This window comes from Copadichromis virginalis, linkage group LG2 (genome assembly GCF_057382275.1).
Source record: "Copadichromis virginalis isolate Kocher_CV1m ecotype Utaka linkage group LG2, C_Virginalis_male_GT1.1, whole genome shotgun sequence".
Lineage (NCBI taxonomy): Eukaryota > Metazoa > Chordata > Actinopteri > Cichliformes > Cichlidae > Copadichromis > Copadichromis virginalis.
This window is the reverse complement of record NC_140619.1, coordinates 2,505,194-2,528,138: the sequence shown is the minus strand read 5'-3', so window position 1 is coordinate 2,528,138 and position 22,945 is coordinate 2,505,194. Positions and strand designations below refer to the sequence as shown.

The following is a 22,945-nucleotide window of genomic DNA, read 5'->3' as shown; positions in this document are numbered from 1 at the left end:
TTTCAGTCTAACCTGTTGTTTCTCTTTTGCGATGCTCGGTCGCTGCAGAAATTTCTAAGTAGTATGTTGTTTTTATGGAGGAAAACTGGCCCAAAGTTCATTTTTGTGATGAGGGAAATTTAATTTAGCTAGTTCAGATGAGAAATAAATATATTTGGGGGAAATCTGGGGAAAGATTTTGTGAAGTGAGAATGTGAACGACATCAATCATTCAGGAGTAGCGGTTTGGTCTCTTACTGATCTACATGGCAAGTTGAACAATAAAGTTTATCTTAAGCTCTGTCACAAACAAACAGCTTGTATCCACAGGCTGAACTGGAAGAACAACAGAGAGGCTGTACACAAAAGGGGATAAGCAGGTGCTTCAGTGTGTGCAGCTAAACGATGTGTAATGTGTTCTGTGTAAGTTGGTGTGGTTACAACTACTGTAGCAAAAGAATTTCCCAAATGTGGGGTAAGTATTACTCATTTGTCATGTATATAAGATTGTCCTATGCTGTAAATTATGGGATACAGTTTTTTTTTTTTAAAGGTGTAAAATTAATCACAGTAATTCTTCTCACCGAGTACTAGTACTCTTTAAAAAAATTACCCTCTGAATCTACAGCAGGTAAAATAAGTAGATAAATAACATAATATAGTTAATAATATATTTCTAACGATACTACTGACATGAAATTCTCATCAGATGTCGATAACAAAGTAAATAAAGACCTACACTAACACAAAGAAAACAGAAAAAACAGAAAAATTTCAAGACTGATTGATTTCAAGACCTTCGCAACCTTATCGTTCTAAAATATACTGATGGCATTGGTTATAAAATAATTTCTAAACTAATGAAGCTTCCAGTAAGCATTCTTGGGGCCATAATCCAGATGTGGAAAGAACATAATTTCACCAAAAACCAACCACAACCTGGCGCTCCTAGCAAGATTTCAGACAGAGAGAAAAGAATTATCAGAAGAGTTGTCCAAGATCCAAGGACCACTTGTAGAAAGCTACAGAAAGACTTGGAATCGGCAGGTCCAATAATCTCAAAGAAAACAGGTAAACCTCCAGGGTGTCACCACACAAGATTCACTTTCTGAAAAAAACATATTGAACCTTTTTTTAAGTTTTAAATTTAACTCTTTGAATGCCATAAAATACACCATATCTGAGGCACTTGCTGGTCAAAAGGCACTTTATAACACCATATGAACAGTGATGTTTGGAAGTAGGTACATCAAAGTGTGGGGCTGTTTTCCACCACCTGACACTTCATATAAGTGAAGGAAAGATGAATGTAAAAATGTACCAAGACATTCTTGATAAAAAATCTGATGCCATCTACCATGAAGATGAAAAATGTGGTTTCAATTGGTTTCAGAGAAAGAAGATAAAGCTCCTAGAATGGCCCAGCCAAACATATGACCTGAATCCAATTCAAAATCTATGGAAAGAACTGAAGAACTGAGGTCATAGAAGGGACCCACCGAACTTTCAGGCTTTGGAGACTGTTAAGGTGGAAGAATGGGCCAAACTCAGACCTGAGCAATGTTTGCACCTAGTTTCCCCATATAAAAGGCGTCTTGAATTGATTACCAATAAAGGCTTTTGTACGGAGTATTAAACAACTCTCCGTAAGCATGTTCATTTCTCACTATAGCACTTCATTTAATTTATGGACCTCTATGGTTTGATTTCTTTGAATGTGTGGATTGGATGGGCTGTTACCAACATCAGATTTCATAGCACCTTTAGAAATATATTTACTTGGAACATGTTCAATACTTATTTTACCCGGAGTAGGCTGGGATTCCTCCCCTGGGAACCTTGAGTATGTTTCTTATCAGTGTTATAGCTACCTATTAGCTTGAGACATTTGACAGTTTATGCTCTTTTGGATATGTCCAAAAGTAATCACCAGTTTTTTTAGGATATGTTTTTCATAACAATAAATGCCTGTTGCATGTCTGTTCCATTCAGATAAGTAGATGCTGGGACATTTCTGGATAAAAGAAAATATGCAGCTGAACAAAGGAAACCGACCTAACACCACTAATGTGAGTGCACACTGAAAACCCTGATGGTGAAAATATTGTTGATGTAAATGGACTTAGAAAAGCAGAGATTAGAAAAAAACAGTAAAAGATCAGTGTCACTACATGATATTGATTGATATATACTTAACAACATCTCTGAGGCTTAGTGAGCCATTGATCTGCTTCACTGCTATAGACATCTATGTCATTAAAAACTCAATGTGCAAGTCCACAAACTCAATGTGGTTAATCGTGAAAAAAAGACTGCACAAGTGACCATGTGCTTATCAGTGTGTGTTTTACCTGCCACTAACGAAGCCATGTGTGTATCCACAAGCATGTCGTCATATGGAGATGTTTCCAGCTCCTCCTCCCCTGGAGACAAAGGAACACACAAACATTAGCAAACCTATCTGTCTGTTTATGATAAGGCAAACATATTTAACCTCCTAGGACCTGGCGTCCACATATGTGGACATCACATTTTTGTTTATTTAGACCCAAATACTCAATTTTGCTCTACAAGGGCCTGATGTCCACTTACGAGGACATTATACTACCACTGTTCTATCAAAATTTTAAACGAATATCCTCATTTGTGGCTCTCATTTTTCTTAGAAACAAAAATTGGGTAAAAATCTGGTAATTCTTTGTTTTTACATTCATCGGGCCCCAATCAGCCCAAATATCAGAGAGAAATTAAAAATGCTGCTGTGGAAGAGTTGGGGTCTTAGGAGGTTAAAAGAAAAACTTAGGTAATGCATGGAAATGATATCGGAATTCCCCACTTATATTCATACATCTGTTTTCATTATTAAAGGTTTTAATTAATTACAGATTCCCGAGGAAAGAAATTGGCTCATGCTTACTGATTGGTTTTAGGTTAACTCTGAGGTTGTTCAGTTTAACTGAAGTGCCACAGTCCTACACCTTTACTTCTAATTCACTTAGAAAAAGTCCTAAGTCAAAAAGAGACCCACTGAACTGGGAACACCAATAACCATGATGTTTATCCAGGGCCAGGTCACAGAAGCAGAAAAACCTAGACTCGCCCTTTCCAGCCACCTTCTCCAGCTCACGCTCATCCATCCAATTCATTATTCTCATGCCAGCTGAGAGATCTGACCGGTTTGTCATGAGTCTACACATGGACTCCTAATGGCAAAGTCTGAAAAGCCAGGGTGTGGGCCACCAGGGCCTCCACCTTTGACTGCTGTCTAACGCACATCACAGCCAACCCCTGTGGCACCTACTGTGAGCCTGCAGGAGGGCAGGCCCATTTTTCCTTTTCAGGCTCGGCCAAAAGAACGAGCCATTGGGCGCTTTCCCACGTACTCCCTCACCAGGCCTGGTTCCAGGATGGAAGCCAGTTTACTCTGTATCAGGCAGCTGGTTGATATTAACAATTGTAGGCCTGATGATAATATGGGGATGAAATAAACATATTTGACACAAACAGAATGGTAACACAAGGCAATGAAAGGCAATATGACATAATGTGGTGTAATGTAATGTACATATAATATGCATTATAATGTTTCATGAGGATGTAGATGGTTCACTTAAGAAATACAAAATGACGGTTTCATATTAAGTAACACTGAAGGGCTTTTTTTAGACTGTTGGTCTCCCTGTTGCAATTGGCTGGGATGTGAGGGGGGAAATGAATAGGAAGGAAGGGAAGAAGAACACAACAGCTTCTGAAGATGTTGACACAATTCGCTTGGTTTAAGAGGGGTAACTTATAACAATTATCAATGTGTGTGAATGTTTGTTAAGTCCAGTGTTGGGGAGTAACGGAATACATGTACCGCCGTTACGTATTTAGAATACAAAATATGAGTAACTGTATTCCGTTACAGTTACCGTTTAAAAAGGTGGTATTCAGAATACAGTTACTTTGTTGAAATAAATGGATTACACTGCGGTACTTTCCTGTTTCATATTGTCGCGGGTCAGGACTGTTTGGGTTTTGTTTGACAGCTACGTTCTGTTGTTCCAGGCGGCAGCGTTACGGTTGCCATGGTTACAGGGCGACGCTCTCTCTCTCTCTCTGCGACTGTGTGTTTCCTGGGTGAGAGAGCGCCTTTTCGTTGTTGTTGTTGTTGTGCTAAGCTAACAGGCAGAATGCTACAAGCATAGCTCTAAAGAATGTAGCATCATGGGCAGTGTAGTCCGTGTTGCAGGGAGAATGGACTGCCATACACGTTATGGGTCTGTGAGCGAGGAGGGAGAAAAAGGGGAGTGGAAAGGTACGAGTTGTCATCGAGGAGAAACGGGAGCTGGAAGCATGTAAATATAATAATAACCACTGCAGCCAAGAAGAGTGCCTGACGAGCCCAGTTGTAAGTAAGCTATTAAGACTCGACTGTACACCGTGTTCCTGTTTTCCTCCGAAAACAATAAGTTCCGTTGGAGCAGTCTTTCAACGCCTCTCTCTCTCTTTCGCAAGAAAAGTTGACCCACACAAATCTCCTTAAAACAAATGCAATGCAAAATGTTGTTCGCTGGATTTACATCCGCAAAGAAGACTATTACAAAGCAATGGTTCTGTCCTGACATTTGTATGGAATCATTCTGGAGACGATGTCTTATCCGTGTTATTGGTTTTGAACATACCACAGCAAAATTAAATAAAGCTCGACCCACAACTGTTGACGCTTGGAAAATCTTCTCATCCAGAGTTATCTCCTGGAAGAGGCAATAATTGGTTTTAACTTTGTGTTTTTGTGTCTTTTCTTTGCTGTCCCTATGCCTTGTTTGCTAATGTTTGCTTTGCTACTGCAGTTTACAGTTGTGCTGTATATGTCTGTACCCCCCCCCCCCCCCAACCCCGTTTTAAATCAATAAAATGTTGATCACAAAAAAAAAAAAGTTGACCCACACAACAAAGTAAAGCTATTTTTCAGCTACGAGCCGACAGGGACCCCGCCGTATTAGTCAGAGGTCCCTTTACTACAGTTCGGAGTCGCGGACCTTCAGTAATAGTAATAAATCACACAGCAATAGTACATTCACGTTGTTGTAAAAAGCATGATAATATATTAAGTAATCCAAAGTATTCAGAATACGTTACTGTCATTGAGTAACGTAACGGAATACGTTACAGAATACATTTTGGGGCATGTAATCTGTATTCTGTAATGGAATACATTTTAAAAGTAACCTTCCCAACACTGGTTAAGTCCCACTTCAGAGAACCGTACTGCAGTGGAGAACTGTTTCCAGGTGAGACCTAAGCAGCTAGCACAGATTGCTTGTCTGCTCCATGGGCTCAACTATAAAGAACTTTTGGTGGACTGTTACAGAGTTGCAAGCATAGAAGTACACGCTATCATCACGAGGAGGCAAGACATGCGAGTCCTGCCTGATAAAAGCTAATACCCCAGCTGAAAATAACGGGTATCACAACCAGAGATGGGCAGTAACGCGTTACTGTAATCTGATAACTTTATTCAAGTATCGAGTAAAGTAAGGGATTACTATTGCAAAAAAGGTAATTAGATTACTGTTACTTTCCCGTAAGAACGCTACATTACTGCGTTACTAAAACTGTGATTTTTTTGCGAGAATGTCTCACGACAGTGACGTAAGCGAGTGCGACGTTAGTGACAACAGCTGTGTGCAGATCAACAGTGGATCATATATGAGTGCAGAGAGAGTATGAGCGTGCAGCGTTTAAAGCGTGGAAGCACTGACCTTACTTTGAGTTTGATTCCATAAAAAGTGACAAAAACATTAGTGTCCGCTGTGCGTGGGAAGAAAACTTCTTTTTACAGCGAAAAAAACCCTAAACTTCCAACAAGCACCGAGTAGCTACGACGTAATGGGAAACTCACAGAGAAACTCGCGGATTCTTCCACTGACTGCTGCGGATCACCTGCACCAGGGTAACCCTCCGCCTGCCCCACTCCTGCTTTACAGGTGAAAATAGAGCAACAGGACCGCTGAGTCTGTGACTTTATTTATTTTCTGCTGTGTTTTACTTGCATCTATTTGAAAGACTGAGTGTAAACACAAAAAATATTTTATTTTATGTGCTGGAATGTGCAGAAAATAGGTTTAAATGTTAAACTAATTTCTTCCAGTCAGAGAATATTGCATATAATTTAATATTTGCTTGATGCAAAAAGTTAAAAGATTAAACCTAATAAAACAAGTTTAAAAAAGAGACTTTTCCATTTCCATTTTTCCAAGAATAGGTTAACTTGAGTTCATATGCATGTAAAGGTAGACGAGCGAATACTTTTGGCAATACAGTGTAGTAAGACAGACAAACATCTGACATTTGTATCATAAAACAAACAAAGAGGATAAAAAAATCTAGGATATGTTATTGAAGACAGAAACTTTATTATTTTATTCTAAGAACGTTTATCAAAATACTGTAATTGTTCAGACATTCTGGCAGAGGACATGTGGAGACCAATCCACATGGTTTAATTTTACCAAATTTTACCAAAATGATGTTTTTTATTTTGGTTGAAGAAAAAGAAGAACACAAACAAGAAGAGCCTAAAGAAACACTCTAGAGTCTATAGAGATCATCTGACAGTGAATTAGACTCAATCTCAGAACAAAAGCAGGGATGTCTGGAGAGGGAATTAGGGACAGGTGCCCAGGACAACAATGATTTGATTCAGAGAAGTGGTTAACCTCCAGAGAAAACCAACACCTATCGCACTGGTTAACATCCCTGGTTTGGACATCAAGGTCATGAACAGGTATGAATTCCTGGGTGTTCACCTTAACAGTGAACGGCACTGGTCACATGACACCCATGGGCAGTTCACTGTGTCGTAACAAGTCTTCAGTAATGTCTTGCACACCCCAAGAGACTTTGATGGTTGCCTGCTGGGCAAGTGGCAGCACAAAGGGGTAAAGGAAAAGGCTTGTGCGGCTCCTGACTGAGAGAAGAAGATTGGTGCAGAAGGGCAGCTCTGTCTGGCCAGCTCCCAAAACTCTAAATAGCAGATGTGTGGAGGAGGATGTTAGCCGAGCTAACGTGCATTATGGACAACACCTCTAACTCCTGGCACGAGACTGTTAGAGCCACAGTGCTATCGCGTCCTGACAGCATTCAGACTATATGATACATGATAGATGATAGTTCTGTTTATTATTCATTTTTGTGTATTGTGATTGACTATGTGCTTCACATGTATGATCGATTGGTTTTAAAACTTAAGAGCCTTCTAGGATGAAGGTGAAACGTCTCTGAGAAACATACCAGAAGGCAAAATTCTAGAAATGCTTGTCCCCAACAATTTTGGACATATGTCACTGAAAAACTGTCATGGAAATGCAGCTAAAGAAATTGAAATCTGAATTTCCTCATTGGTCACAGTTCACACTCAAAGACATGCCTCTAATGTTCCTGTTGCTGTATCAGCAGACCTGCTTCTAAGCCCTATCACCACAGTATGCTTCTCACCACATTTTGGACCTGGCTCTGGGGCTCACAGACACTTTGCTACCCAGCCAATCATCTGCATCCTGATGCAGACGGGACATCGCCAATCCTTTGCTATTTCGCCTTTTCAGGCGGAAGAGGGCTACTGTCTCTCTGCTTCTCACCCTGGTCAGAACCTGCCTCTTCACCTAAGTCTGAGGACATCAAGGTGCTAATGATGCTGAGTTTTCTGTTTATGAGTCTTCAGTAAGCTTGGTGGTTCGATCCCAGTATGCTCCAGTCTACATGCCAAGTGTCCTTGGGTAAAATACTAACCATGCTACTCTCCAATGCATCCATCAGAGTATGAATGCATGTGAATCTTAGATAGGAACCACTTAGAAACAGCGTACTTTGGACATACTTCAGTCATCCATGGGTGAATGTACAAGTAAAGTGCTTTGAGTGGTCAGAGTAGAAAAGCGCTAAATAAGAACCAGTCCATTTACTTTCCCGAGCAGCAGATATAAAAAGTGAATTTTCAGCCTGTTAATATAAAGACTGGTTCCATCTGTCTTCCTTCTCTCACCCCAACCAATCACAGCAGATGGCCCCGCCCCTCCCTGAGCCTGGTTCTGCCGGAGGTTTCTTCCTGTTAAAAGGGAGTTTTTCCTTCCCACTGTCGCCAAAGTGCTAGGGCTAGTGCTATAGTTGTTGGGCTTTTCTCTGTATGTAGGCTCTACCTTACAATATAAAGCACCTTGAGGCGACTGTTGTTGTGATTTGGCGCTGTATAAATAAAACTAAAATGGAATAATTCCTGTGGCCACAAACACAACAGGTGGTGAAAGATTATATAATATAATGCAATGTGATGTATATAATTTCAAATTAATTATAATATTTTATGAAGACATAGTTTGTTCAATGAGAAATTTGAATATTGTGGAAACTTGAAATGATTTGACATTAACATTGAAGGTAACTGAGGTAAAATTCTTAGTTGGGTTTTTTTGTTTGTGTGTTTGTTTTGAGTGGTCACATCTGCTGACCCTCTACCTACTTTGCTATGGAAGCTCAGAGACTTTGAATGGTTCCTCTACAGGAACTGTGCAAGCCCAAGGAGACTGTGTGCCCTGCTGAGCAGTCAGAGTCACCAGCAAATTTAGTGATGACACCTCAGATGTCCCTTTAGGGTTGACACATATACTAATTGGTGTTCTCATCTTACCCCACATACAACACATCACTCAACATGTGTGGTCTATGCATCCATTATTTTAACGACTATAGAAGCACAACCATGAAAGTCATTTCCCTTCATCATATTACTGCTCTTTAGGTCTTCTTGATGTTTCTTGTACTGAATTGCAAATCATATTGTACACTTAACCTTTTATTGAAATCAGCCAATAACACATCCCTCTGTCATATAAAATCTCATCAATATGGACAAAATAAATGACAAGATATGACCGACAGGATACCACATCCAAAGTGATCATGAGCCCATGTTATTAAAAGCTACTTCTGTCCACTTGTAAAAGCCATTAGCAGAGCTGTAATTGACTAGTGGACCAGGCGCTTGTTCCTGCAAATTATTTAAGCGCATTCCAAAGTACAAGTTCAATCAAAAATGTAATGGCATGTAAAGTGTTTATGTATGTAAATCCTTTTCCAGGCTATATATTTATGGTAATGACATGCTAGAGCAGCCTAGTAGCATAGGGAACTGAAGAGTGTGTAATTACACTAATGCTCCACTGACTAATAGGCCACAGGGGAGGTGGAGTCCGTAGGCTTGTGTTAGCTCACTTACTGATGCACAAATCCCACCAGCATAGAAGATAGACTCCTGTGAGTCTGTGTGTTCAGACTGAGGAGTCTTTAGCAGGGCTTCATTTGTACACAAGACTGGTTTGGGATTATGACAAGTTTGTTGGTTAAAAAAGAGATTCTGTCTTGAATAAAAGGGCTAAAATTAGCAATGACTGAATATAGAGTAGTCGCTAGAAAGTCTTTTTATAACATAAGAAAGTACATCGATGCATATGGTTGCCTGAGTAAAAAAAGAAAAAAAAAGTATCAACAGTGTGTCAAAATACTGCTGCTAATGATCTTCTATGTAACCTGTCAGAAACAAGGATGTAGGTGCTGTTATTTGGTTAGTGAGCATAAAATCTTGAGGCATGATGTTGATGAGTAGACTCACACACAGATATATTGAAAACACTGTAATATCTGACAATTATACCTACAATGTAGATTCAATCATTACATACAAAATGTGTAGCGAATGTGATATAATAGTAGCTTCTATATCACATTTACCTTCCACACTGGCATGCCTCCACTATACCTAATATATATGTCATACAAAAATAATAAAGCACAAGCTTTAAATGTACTTGAGACTTTTGAAGTATAAAGATAGCCTTCAAAACAGTACATATTATATTTTATGAATGTGAATGGAAACGTTGCAAACAGTAATGTGCATGCAGAGGCAATTCTCTACTGTGGCAACAAAACAAACCTATATAAATACATGAAAGGCCAGAAAAAAAAAAAAAAGCTTTTTCTTGGAAACAGCAGGAAAAGAAACAATAACAAGAAATTCCACAGACAGACCCCGACCGCCAGCGTAGAGACAGATGCCACTGTTCCAGTCCTTCCAGAAATGCAAAGAATATCCAGGTAGCTCATATAGTGGTCAAAGTAATCTCTTAGTAAATGAACTGATGCTTTTATAGCACTTTTCTACTCTCCCAGAGCACTTGTCACGCTTTATACGACATGCCACACTCACACAAGCGCTTTCTTCTATGCTTTAAGGGCTTACTAGCTAACATTCACACACATTCATTTCTGAAGCATTCCGATGGATGCATCAAAGAGCAACTTGGGGTTAATGCCCTCTCCAAGGATCCCTGGCTCCCCCATGCAGACTGGGGGAGTCAGGGATCAAACCACCAACCTTCCAATCAGTAGATGACCTGCTCTACCTCCTGAGCTACAGCCATCCCATTAACTCATCTGAGGGCACTGCTGGGACATTAGTCATGATTCAGGTTGTTCTTTCAACATTACTTAGTGTCACTGATCATCACAGCTGTTACTTTAACAAACTGATAACTGATTTAGACTATATTCACAGACCCATCCATCTATTCGTTTCCACTTGTCCTTATCAGGGTCATGGGGGGGCTGAAGCCTACCCCAGCGGATAATATAGAATCACCAAATAGCCTAACCCCATTAACTGCATGTCTTTGGATTGTAGGAGGAAGGCAGAGTACCAGGAGAGAACCCACATAAACACAGGGAGGACATGTAAAAAGGCCTGGAGTCAAACTCAGGACCATTGCTGTGAGCAACAGTGCTAAACACTACACCACCATGGTGCCCTATATTGAGACATTTAAATTATATATTCAGCCCACTGAATTGTGTTAAATAAGTTACTTTATTCCAGCGTGTCTTGGGTCTGCCCTAGGGCCTCCTCCCAGTGGGACATGCCCGGAAAACCTCACCCAAGAGGAGCCCAGGAGGTATCCTTGTGAGATACCCGAACCACCTCAGCCTGCTCCTTATATTTTTTATTAAATCTAATAAAATTAATTTATTGGATTTGAAAATATATACCTCAAATATGAACCATGAATCATGTCTGAATATATTAACCCTTTATGTTGACTGTTTATCTTATTTATAAAATACATTTAAACTGGTATAATACCAAGTAATTTTAAGTTCCAGGTCTCAGAAAAACCCAAAATATTTGAAAATCTAAAAGGTATTTTTTAAATTATTTAAAATACATTCAGGTCATTAAATTTTAAATTAAGTGGTAATGATTCATCTCATAAATCTTCTCCTCTAAACAGTTAGAACTATAAGTATCGCTGTTGGTATCTGCAGTACTGGTCCTGTATTTACTTGCTATTGATACCAAAATACGTAGTGTCACTCAACACTATCAGCTTCAGCTGGATTAGTCAGCATACTGTTAAACTGAAATGACCACACCCCTAATTTTAAACCTTATGCTATCCAAAGAGTTTAGTTGAGCTTTAGATATACACCTCCAACACGATCCAACCACACTGACCTGGCAGCAGACGAACCCTCCAGTATATGCGCAGGCACAGCTCCTCCTTACGGAAACCACGCTGACATTTGCAGGTCAGTAGAGAGGGGTGTTTGGCTAGCAGGGCATCCCGCCTCTCCACGCACTCAGATGCCAACTGTTCTGCCTGCGGGGACACCGCTGCATCTTCTGCACATAGCTCCAAGCCTCGATACAATGCCTCGCACGTGGGTTCAACGGAGCACACACGATGAGCTTCAACACAGTCGATGGTGGGGGCAGGGAAGTTAAAGATGGATGCTGAGGATGGCAACACACCTAGGAAAGCAAAAAAGTTAACATCAGATACACTGCATTACTATGCCGTGACAAGGTCTTAGAGAAAATACTTACAGCGTATACATATAGTGACTTGAATAGCCAGCAAACTATTGCAGCTAAGATAAGATAAGCTAAATGTTAGCTTTACTGTTTGCACTGTTATACACTCAACAAAAATATAAACGCAACACCTTTGTTACTGCTCCCATTCCCCATGGGATGGACGTAGAGACCTAAAATTCATTCCAGATACACAATATAACCATCCCTCCCAAACAGTGGTCACAAATCAGTCCAAATGTGTGGTAGTGGGCACATCTGCTATATTGAGATAATCCATCCCACCTCACAGGTGTGCCACATCAGGATGCTGATCTGACATCATGAGTAGTGCACAGGTGTACCTCAGACTGCCCACAACAAAAGGCCACCCTGGAATGTGCAGTTTTTTGCGCTATTGGGGGTCTGGGGACCCAGAACCGGTCAGTATCTGGTGTGACCACCATTTGCCTCATGCAGTGCAACACATCGTCGCATGGAGTCTATCAGATTGTCAATTGTGGCCTGTGGAATGTTGGTCCACTCCACTTCAATGGCTGTGCGAGGTTGTTGGATATTCGTGGGAACTGGTACACGCTGTCGTATACGCCGGTCAAGCACATCCCGAACATGCTCAATGGGTGACATGTCCGGTGAGTATGCTGGCCATGCAAGAACTGGGACATTCTCAGCTGCCATCTGCCCTGAACAATGTGAACCATGATTCATCCGTGAAGCGCACACCTCTCCAACGTGCCAGACGCCATCGAATGTGAGCATTTGCCCACACAAGTCTGTTACGGCGACGAGCTGGAGTCAGGTCAAGACCCCGATGAGGACGACGGGCATGCAGTTGAGCGTCCCTGAGACGGTTTCTGACAGTTTTTGCAGAAATTGTTTGGTTGTGCAAACCAATTGTTCCAGCAGCTGTCTGGGTGGCTGGTCTCAGACGATCTTGGAGGTGAACCTGCTGGATGTGGAGGTCCTGGGCTGGTGTGGTTACACGAGGTCTGCGGTTGTGAGGCCGGTTGGATGTGCTGCCATATTCTCTGAAACGCCTGTGGAGACGGCTTATGGTTGAGAAATGAACATTCAATGCACGGGCGACAGATCTGGTTGACATTCCTGCTGTCAGCATGCCAATTGCACGCTCCCTCATTGCTTGTGGCATCTGTGGCATTTTGCTGTGAGACAAAACTGCACATTCCAGGGTGGCCTTTTGTTGTGGGCAGTCTGAGGTACACCTGTGCACTACTCATGATGTCAGATCAGCATCCTGATGTGGCACACCTGTGAGGTGGGATGGATTATCTCAATATAGCAGATGTGCCCACTACCACACATTTGGACTGATTTGTGACCACTGTTTGGGAGGGATGGTTATATTGTGTATCTGGAATGAATTTTAGGTCTCTACGTCCATCCCATGGGGAATGGGAGCAGTAACAAAGGTGTTGCGTTTATATTTTTGTTGAGTGTATGTTTACTCTTTTGTGGAGCACAATTTTTTCTGATAGAGAATAAAATGTTGAGTGGCGCACCACAGCTAATAAGCAACAGCACCTTCTTCTGGACTCAGTCACTGGCTTTCTGCACCCTCATAGGTTCATACTCTCAAGTTAGAACTGTATTTTCCGCACTATAAGGCGTATGCTTTCACTTTCATATTAGTGCATCAGTGCGCCTTATAATCCAGTGCGCCTTGTGTATGAATTCTGGTTGTGCTTACTGCAGTGTTGCCAACTCCTCAGTAAGGAAAATCGCTATTGGCTGTCCTAAAAGTCGCTAGAAGTCGCTAAATGACGTCATTTGCATAATTGGTCATGCTAATCTAATTGTAACCTGTGTTGTTGGAGAGAGAAATAACATCGTGGAAGAGACATAAAGTGAGTAAAAAACGTCCTAAATGCATTTAGAATTTATTTAGAACTACAAATTAAATTTCTTTTAGCAATTATTGTTTTTTAATGTCACAATTCCAACCCTGCTCCTTATCTGGGCATGGACCGGTAAAAGTAACCCGAAATTGGCGCTCTGGTGGAGTTACTTTGTGTGTGTGTGTTTATAAGTAGTTTTAAACCTCGTGATCCACAAAACAGCACAAGAGTAAAAGAAGAACTGACTGCGTTACAGTCAGTGCGGGAGCAGCGGCTTCGCTCATGTGCGATTCATTTGCAGTTCGGACGCATAGGTGTGAACATCTTCTGCCCTGACAGCAGCTGGGGGTGGACTATCCTCCGCCCGTGAGCACTTTGGAACGGGCGAGGTACCCACGGCAGCACCCGCTGCTTGTTGAGAGTAAGAGCGATACCCGCTTTCACGTCAAAAGTCGTCATAAATAAGTCTCCAATAACACCAGAAAAAGTCGCCAGATTTGTCGCTAGTCGCTTTTTAGAAAAAAAGTCGCTAAGGGGGTCTGAAAACTCGCTAAATATAGCGACAAAGTCGCTAAGTTGGCAACACTGGCTTACTGACCTTGAACCAATTTTATGTGGTACACGGTGCTCAAAAATCTGTCAAAAATGTTTTAGTACGACTTTGGTAAGCTACAAAGCCGCATCGCTTCATGGATTGCTGGAGCATTACAGCTACTGTAGTCATGGGTCTTGCTGAGTAATCTGGGTCCTAAACTCCGTTCACCTCAGGTCTCAACATCAAACGAACACTGCAGCATCACTGAGAGTTAAAAACTGTCTAAATTCTTTCATCTTTAATAAAATGATCAGCGTTCCTGCTTTACCAGTTGTAACAATTAAGTTTAACATCCAGGCAACCATGAAGACAGAATTTATTAAATTTAACGGAGTTAGGAGTTAGCAAGAAGTTAGCTCGCTAGCTTCCACCTAAACATGATATAGCATGTTCTGACTGAGAGTTTTCCGAAAAATTCAAACGTACAGCTCTGTTATCACTTCCAACATAAATGACGACAGAAAACTAAACAGCATGACGTTTGTAGGGTTACTGAAGTTGGGCTAGCTGGTATAAAATGATGTCGACGTGATCACTAGCAATGCAGCTATGTTAGCATAACATCAACACAGTGAAGCTGGAGGATGAACGCCAGCTTTTTTCCACTTGATAAAAGTTAACGTGGGGGTTCCCGATGGTTAGGGACAAATGCAATTGTAACCCTAGTAACTGCATGTCTTTGGACTGTGGGAGGAAGCCAGAATACCAGAGATGCAGATAGCCACAGCAAGATGGCAGGGTCGAACTCAGAACCTTCTTACTGTTTGCACCATGCTGCCAGGTAGGAATATTTCAGTTTTGATTATTTCAATATTGAAAAGGCTGACCCTAGCCATTTTTATGCCACTCTCCTCCAAAGTTTTAGAACCCAGGAAACAAAGAAAATATGAATTACTATACAAAAATAAGTATAAAACCTATACACCGCAAAAACTGGAAGCAATTTGGTTATTTTAAGCTGATAGTTGGTCAGTTGTGGAAATTCCGGGTTCCAGTTGCCTAGTTAACCCTTTAACATATATGTTGTACATTAATTCTGCACTAGTATTGGTAGTGATAAAACTTTTACAAATTTAGGACCGGTTGCCAGTCTGGGCTAAGACTCACACTTGCCAGCAATTTAAAATGACCAATTAACCTGACCACATGCATTTCGTTGGACTGTTGGAGGAAGACAGATGTGGTGAGGCGTGGTCGGCAGTGCCGTGTGGACGCACCTGCATGGCATCCGCAATTACGCCTGCAGTGTTAAAAACACGGGGAAGCATTGTGGAAGAATTGTGAAACTGCTATCAAATAAGCAGTTCTATATTAATATGTAACTTGACCTGTTAAGATGTTTTTGATTGAAATAGCTTTTGATTTCAGTAAATATGATCTTCTGATGCTGCAAATTCAACAAATGACCATTTTCAATTCTCTACAACCTATAAAATGTTTTGAAACTCTGTTGTGCGTAATAATTTGGAACAGTGCGTTTTACGATTTTTATTTGTGAAAAACACTGTTATCATTGGGAGGTTTGTTCAGTAACATTTGAATTATACTCTAATGGTTGATGACTCAAAAATTATGCTGACTGTCATTTGAATCGACTATTTAGGAAAATCAGAGGAAAATATCACTTACATAATAATTTGGAACTTGGTGTATGTTCCCTCTGTCACCATGTCAGCTATGTCATAGTGTTTCTGATGTCTCTGAGTCTGTGTCTGTGCGTACATGTCGTATTTCCTGTTTCACTTTGACAGTCTTGTGCGCTTGGTCAGTGTATCTAGTTTTGCCTTCCCTCATCTCATTATGTTTGATTTGTCCCAGCTGTGTTTCCTGCTGTTCCCCATGCTCCCGTGATCCTACCTGTGTATTTTAGTCCTCAGTCTTCCCCTGCTTGTTGCATCGTGCTATGTTTTCTCCTCTCATGTTCCTGAAAATATTCTAGCTCCTGGTCCTGGTTGGTTTCCTTCCTCAAGTTTCTTAGTCTCCAGGTTCCAGTGCCCAGTTTAGTTTCTAGTTTTTGGTTTGTTTTTTATATTAATGTTGTTGCAACGTTTGAGGCTTTTATTTCTGAGTTGACTGCTTTTCTGGGTGCTCCACGTGGGTAAAGAATATTCTGCATAATAATTTTGGCTTTGGAATGCAGTCTAAAAGTGAACTAGCACAAATTCTGTCTGCTGTGCTTTAACATCTAAGACAAACCACACCACAGTCAAACTGAAAGCGTGCTGAGAAGAATTCTCTGTGTGGTTGTTTGGTCTGCATTTGTGTAATAGGCATGATGCCAGTTGTCATGGACTAAGCACACAGTGACAATTTCACTCATCTGACTTTTAATAACTAAAGAATAGATTTTTCTGTCATTGCAACATTCCACCCCCTCTTTTGTTTTCTTACCTACTTGAAGAAGTGTACAATAAATGTAGGTAGGAATGGATGCTCTCCAAAGTCAGTCTTTCCTTTATGTATTATTTTCAAATTGCTCTTAAATTCTGTTGAATCCAAAGTTTTTCCAGAAAGAAATTGTTGCCTTCTGAAGTAAGATTGCTTCAATTTGCAATAGCAAAAAAAATAAAATAAACAAAAACAAAAACCTTGATGATCCACTGCTAAAATCCAATAACTGACACACGGGAAGTGCGACCCTCTGCCATCCTATAATGATGGCAGAAATGTCATATGGGGAGGTGGACGGGGGAATGCAGAGATAGAAAAAGGGAGAGATGGCAGTGCAGAGAGCAAAGGATGTAGAAGATTGTGAGCGAGCATACCAGTGTGAACCTTGATGGGTTGGACACGTGCACAGCATGAAGCACAATCAGCAGCACCACAGGCACACGCGCATGCATGGGAGAACACAATATTGTATAACCACAGGGGAGGGTTTACAACACACACACTCATGCACACATACCTTTGAGTAAGAATATTGTGGTTGGGACAGCATAAACAGCCGTAATGAGAGACTTATCACATACACAGTACTTTTTTCAGTAATTAGTAATCTAACACATTACTATCTAATTCTAATTACTTTCTATCGTTACAATGCCGTTACCGTTACTAACAAGAAAATGCGATGCAGATGCGTTACTATTTTTCAACACACATACGATTGAAGCTGTCTTCAGCTTACTGGGAGCCAGAGGGCAAAACAATTGCACAAGTGCTGCTGATTGGCTGAGGAAGAAATAAGTAATCATGGCAAACCAATCACATGACCAATTTAAAGTGACATAGCAAAAATGACTACGGGAAGAAACTGCGTTGTCTAAAGAAAGCCCTCAAAAGCAAAAACAAAAGCCAATAAACCCTTTCCTATTGGTGGAAAAATGTACCGTGTTGACCAATCAAAAAAAAAACGACATGGCAACATGGCATTGGTTGTTCAGGAAGATTTTTTTTTTTATTCTTTTGTTGAGGGAAGTTTTAGGAAGGGTGGCAGCAAGAGACAGAGCGAGAGAGGGAGGGAGTTTTGAGATGTGAGAGATTTGTGACGTTTAGCGTGTTTGGAGTGTGTAGTTAATGTTTTGTCTTGTGTAGTTAGTGTGTAGTGTTGTGGATAGTTTTGTGTTGTGTGTCAGAACAATGAGGTAACTGCTGCAATCGCTGCCAAAAAGCCACCATAAGCAGACAGCAGTGTAAACGGATAAACATTTTTTAAAGTAACGCAATAGTTACTTTTCGTAGTAATTAGTAACTTGTATAATATTGTAACTTAGTTACTAACTCAATTACTTGAAGAAGTAGCTAGTAACTATAACTAATTACTTGCTCAACACTGACAACTTTTAAGACCTGCTGACTCAGTGGAGGTTAAACACTGTCTGACGGGGGGCGTTTACTGTATTTACAACTTAGAAAATCAGTTTGGCTCAGATTAAAGTTAAGTCTCATAACTGCTGTTAGACGTTTAAACTGAACCATTTGCTGTTCTTTATTATTTGGTGTTCATATGTGTTGGATTTTTTTTTAACGGAATTGAATTTTGAATCAAAACTAGCATTAACAATCTTTTTTATACAAGGAGGAAAGAGAAGTGTTGGGATTTATGTTTATCTATAAAACTAATGTCTCATAAATAGAATAACATATTTGTGTTTTATTTTTTACTGCACACAGTGAATTGTAGAGAGTTTGGAAGTAGACTGCTACCCTAATAGTAACAGACACCAGACCCCTCACAGGAACGGAGCCTCGATCATAAAGCTTCTCTTACAGAATGCAAGCTCCGTCTTTACACTGGACGACAAGAGATGGTTGCCATGGTAATGGAGACGCTTAGAAAGCTGCAGAAGAGGAAACCTGAGCCGACATCACACCTAAGGCCACTCTAAACTGTTCTGACCAATCATATTAATACCACGTTTTTGTGACATGCAATAAAAGAGTGTTTACTTCCTGGGTGCGGCAGCCTTTTGTCTCTGAGCCAGAGAGAGAAGGTCCATGGTGCCATGTAAAACTAATTTGAAATTCCAACTGTTTGGATAATAAATTGTGAAAACTTATAACTGGAGCATATTTGCCTTCTCTCTCATAAAAAGCCCTACAGAAGGTGCGTTTCCACTGGGAGGAGCAGCGTCTGAACCAGCATGCTCCAGCCTGTCCAGAAATGATTACATCATCTGGTTCTTAATATTTATTCAACTGTATTCTAAGCACAAGCTGACTGTTAGAATTTTCAGAGTTCACAAAAATAAAAATAAAAAACAACCATCCATCTTCTTCCGCTCATCCGGGGCATGGTCACGGGGGCAGCAGCCTAAGCAGAGAAGCCCAGACCTCCCTCTCCCCAGCCATCTCCTCCAGCTTGTCCAGAGGAACACCGAGGCGTTCCCAGACACGCCGAGAAATATAATCTCTCCAACGTGTCCTGGGTCTGCCCCGAGGCCTCCTCCCGGTGGGACACACCTTACACGCCCAGGACCACATCAACTGGCTCCTTTCGATGTGGAGGAGCAGCGGCTCTACCCTGAGCCCATGGCTAAACTTCTCACTCCCCCCCGCTCCCTACTCCCATCACTCGTCAACAAGAGATACTTAAATTATTCCACTTGGGGCAAGAACTCGTCCCTGGCCCAGAGTAGGTACTCCACCCTTTTCCAGCTAAGGACCATGGCCTCAGATTGGAAGGGGCTGATTCTCATACTACCGCTTCCCACTTGGCTGCGAACCGTTCCAGAGCGAGCTGGAGGCCAATTATTTAACAAGGCTTGTTAGAAACTATGAAACACATCGTGCAGACTTCTGGATGTTAGAAGACAACTAATAATTCTCATGAATAAGACTAAAGGCAGAAAGTCGGCCTTTATTTATGAACATGTTAATAGCAATGTTGATAGCACCCCGAGATTTATATTATATTATCCATTCATTCGCGTCCGCTTATCCTTTTCAGGGTCGCGGGGGGCGCTGGAGCCTATCTCAGCTGTCATGGGGCGAGAGGCGGGGTACACCCTGGACAGGTCGCCAGTCTGTCGCAGGGCCAACACACAGGGACAGACAACCATTCACACTCACATTCACTCGCACATTCACACCTAGTGACAATTTGGATTATCCAATTAACCTATCCCCACTAAGTGCATGTCTTTGGACGGTGGGAGGAAGCCGGAGTACCCGGAGGGAACCCACACGAACACGGGGAGAACATGCAAACTCCACACAGAAAGGCCCCGGCCTGATGGTGGAATTGAACTCAGGACCTTCTTGCTGTGCGGCAACAGTGCTAACCACCGTGCCACCCTATTATATTATCTTTCTATTATATTTTATTTATATTATATCTGTACATATATTTATTCTTATAATTCTTGAATTCCTATTCTTATATTTTGCTTTGTTTCTTCGTTCATCAGCTGTGCAGCTAGTCTTACAGCAGGGTCCTGCTGAAAAACTGCAAAACACATGGAAACATGTTGATGATGGAAATAGCAGGTCTGCCTCAAGTCTTTGTGTTTCCCTAATGAGCATCAGTAATTAATCACAGACACAACTTTATTCCTTTTTCATGTTGGCTGAAAACTGTTTTACATATATGCTCTTATAACAGGACGCAGACACTTTAATTGCTGAGTCTATGCTTGAAGTTTGTTTGTATACCTGATCTTTACTCTCAAACCTTTAAACTGCAGCGGAGAGAATAAAAAACTGTCGGAGCAGGTTTGATCATTTTGATTAAAAATCGGCTGGAAACTCCACATTTTCACTCACTCTTTTATTTAAAGCATGTGTTAAGAGATTATATGATGGGGGAATCTTTTATATGAGCTGCATGTGAAGCCCTTTGTACTGAAGAGCAAACGGTCACATTGTCACAGGAAGATGCGTGCATTAATTTGGTTATTTATTAAATATATACAGTAAATGTTGTTCTGGTTGATTCTAATCGGCTGCTGAGTCTCTTACGCCAGCGTAAGGTTGCAGGGTCAGACAGGGTAGGGGCCACACAGGTTTATAACCTCAACCTCCTCGAGCGTGGAGAGAGGCTGAAACCACTTCTCTGGTGAGCCTGGTGAAGGAAAGACATTAGTTGGGGCATTCCCGCCTCCCTCCATTGTGATGACCATCTCACACAGGCACAGAGAGCGGATGTTGCTGCATTGCAACAGCGCTTTCCAGACGTTCCCCCCTCCTGCTTGGCTGTACGACTCTCATCGAGCACCATTTTGAAACGCAGCTTGGAGTGACGGTGCGTTCATGACCCGACAGGCTTCCTGAACATAAAAGGCAAATTGTTCAGAGGGAATTGGCTGAAATGCAGAAGATAGGTAGCCCCATAGTTCTTGTGGTGAAGAAAGATGGGTCTATACGGTTCTGTGTGGACTATCGCAAAATAAATAAAGTGTCACATTTTGTTGCTTACCCCATGCCCCGGGTCGAAGAACTCCTGGACCGGTTGGGCATGGCCCAGTTTTTCACAACGCTGGATTTAACCAAGGGCTACTGGCAGAGTCCCTTATCTGCAGAACCCAAGGAAAAAACAGCCTTCTCCACGGTTTGTACCAATCTGTCACACTTGCGTTCAGCTCGTTCAGAGCCCCAGCCGAGTGCTGCAGCCACACAATGCATTGCTGCCCCCTACTTGGACGATGTTATCATCCATAATGACACCTGGGTGGAGGGTAAATGAAGTTGGTGTTCGCCCTCTGAGAGGTGAAAGTCAGCGGAGGTTATGCAAGTTATGGTGGCACCCACGCTTTATCGGCTGCACCTGAGCCCGACTGCTTGCTTGCTATGATACTGGGCTGGGCAGACATCTCCAAAATCTGGATGGGCTGGATGGGCCTGGGTCGCGGAGTATGGGGGTGCCTACTGGGGTCAGCGGGGGAGCTGGCCCCAGGGAGGGGTCACTTGCCCCTCCCTTCCTTCCCTCCCCATCTCCAGTTGCCTCCCTCTTCCCGCTCCACCACAACCACCCACACATGCAGGACCTTGGAGTAGGGTTATGTCACCAGGGTGAAGAGGAGGCTACCCCCCCCCCCCCCGTCCCCTTCTGGCTGCCTGTGCCTCAATTTTATCCCACAACTTAGACATTCACATCACTCACACTCTCATTACACATACATATAGGATCTTGGGGGTGGGCACGATGCACGGAATCCAAATTACCATCAGGGTGTACACCTCACCCCCAGCGTCGTTGCCCACCTCTCAATGTTAAATACACGTAGACATTGAGGGCTAGCAGGAGGGGCTATGCGCTTACCTGCTGCTCTCTGGCAGGTAGCTCCAAGCCCTCCTGGGTTTTAAATGCACCTTAGAACACACATGCATCAACACTACAATGAGCGGGTGGAGGGAGGTTTGGAGTCTTCTCTCACCCCCATTCTCTGCGACCTGCTGGAGCGGGGGGGCTAGGAGGAGGAGTTGGCCGTCCGACTGCGGTCCGGAGTGTGGGGCGTCCCTGCTGCTGCGGAGTCGGGGCGGTCTGCCTCTCCCCACCGCAGGGAAAAGGGTAACACCACCTGGGTCTGGGTGCAGTTCCCCCCCTCCAGGGGCGGGGGTACCTAGACCCGGTTTGTAGAGTACGCTTGGGGAGTGTGATCGTGTGTACAACGTCTCTTTATGTCTGTCTCCACGTTGGTTGAGTGTAGAGTAAGTGCATATGAGAGCATGAGGGTGGGAATGGATGTTTGTATATGTGTGTGCCTGTATGTCTGTGTCTATATGTCAGGTTGGGTGTCAGGCGCCACCTCTCTGGGGACATCTCAGGCCCTCCAAGGTTTGGAGGCCTATCTCCCCCTACCACCACTTCCCCTGCCAGTGGCGGACTCCCTCAGACATCGGTGCGTTGGTGGTTCTTTGTGTCCGGGGATGGGCGTCCAGGTACACACCGGCTCACTCCTTGGCGGCCGCTTATCGGGGCCTGGAGCCTGGGGCTCGCTCGGGCCACTTCGGAGGTGGGGTGCCCCCAGCCTCTCGGCCTGGGGCTTGGTCACTCAGGCACGGCTGGCTGCCGGCGGAGATCACGGGCGCGTCACTGCAACTCCCCTGGCTTCTGCTCCGCGGCTGCTGAGTGAGCCCTCATCTGGGACTCTCCTCAGCTCTTTCCGGGACAGTGGCGCAGCTGCCCCTCTGTTGGTCTTCCTTGGTCTCTTGTGTTCTGGG

At 42.6% G+C, this 22,945-nt stretch overlaps 1 protein-coding gene across 1 annotated transcript in view; it reads right to left on the bottom strand.

Moving 5' to 3' along the window:
• Nucleotides 1-22,945, bottom strand: part of gfra3 (GDNF family receptor alpha 3) — an 80,122-nt gene that overhangs the window by 27,533 nt on the left and 29,644 nt on the right. Inside the window, exons 2-3 of the mRNA XM_085467791.1 lie at nucleotides 11,531-11,827; nucleotides 2,331-2,402 (exon numbers count right to left, since the gene is read on the bottom strand). Coding sequence (XP_085323917.1) covers nucleotides 2,331-2,402; nucleotides 11,531-11,827 — 369 coding nt within the window. The remainder of the gene's footprint in view (nucleotides 1-2,330; nucleotides 2,403-11,530; nucleotides 11,828-22,945) is intronic.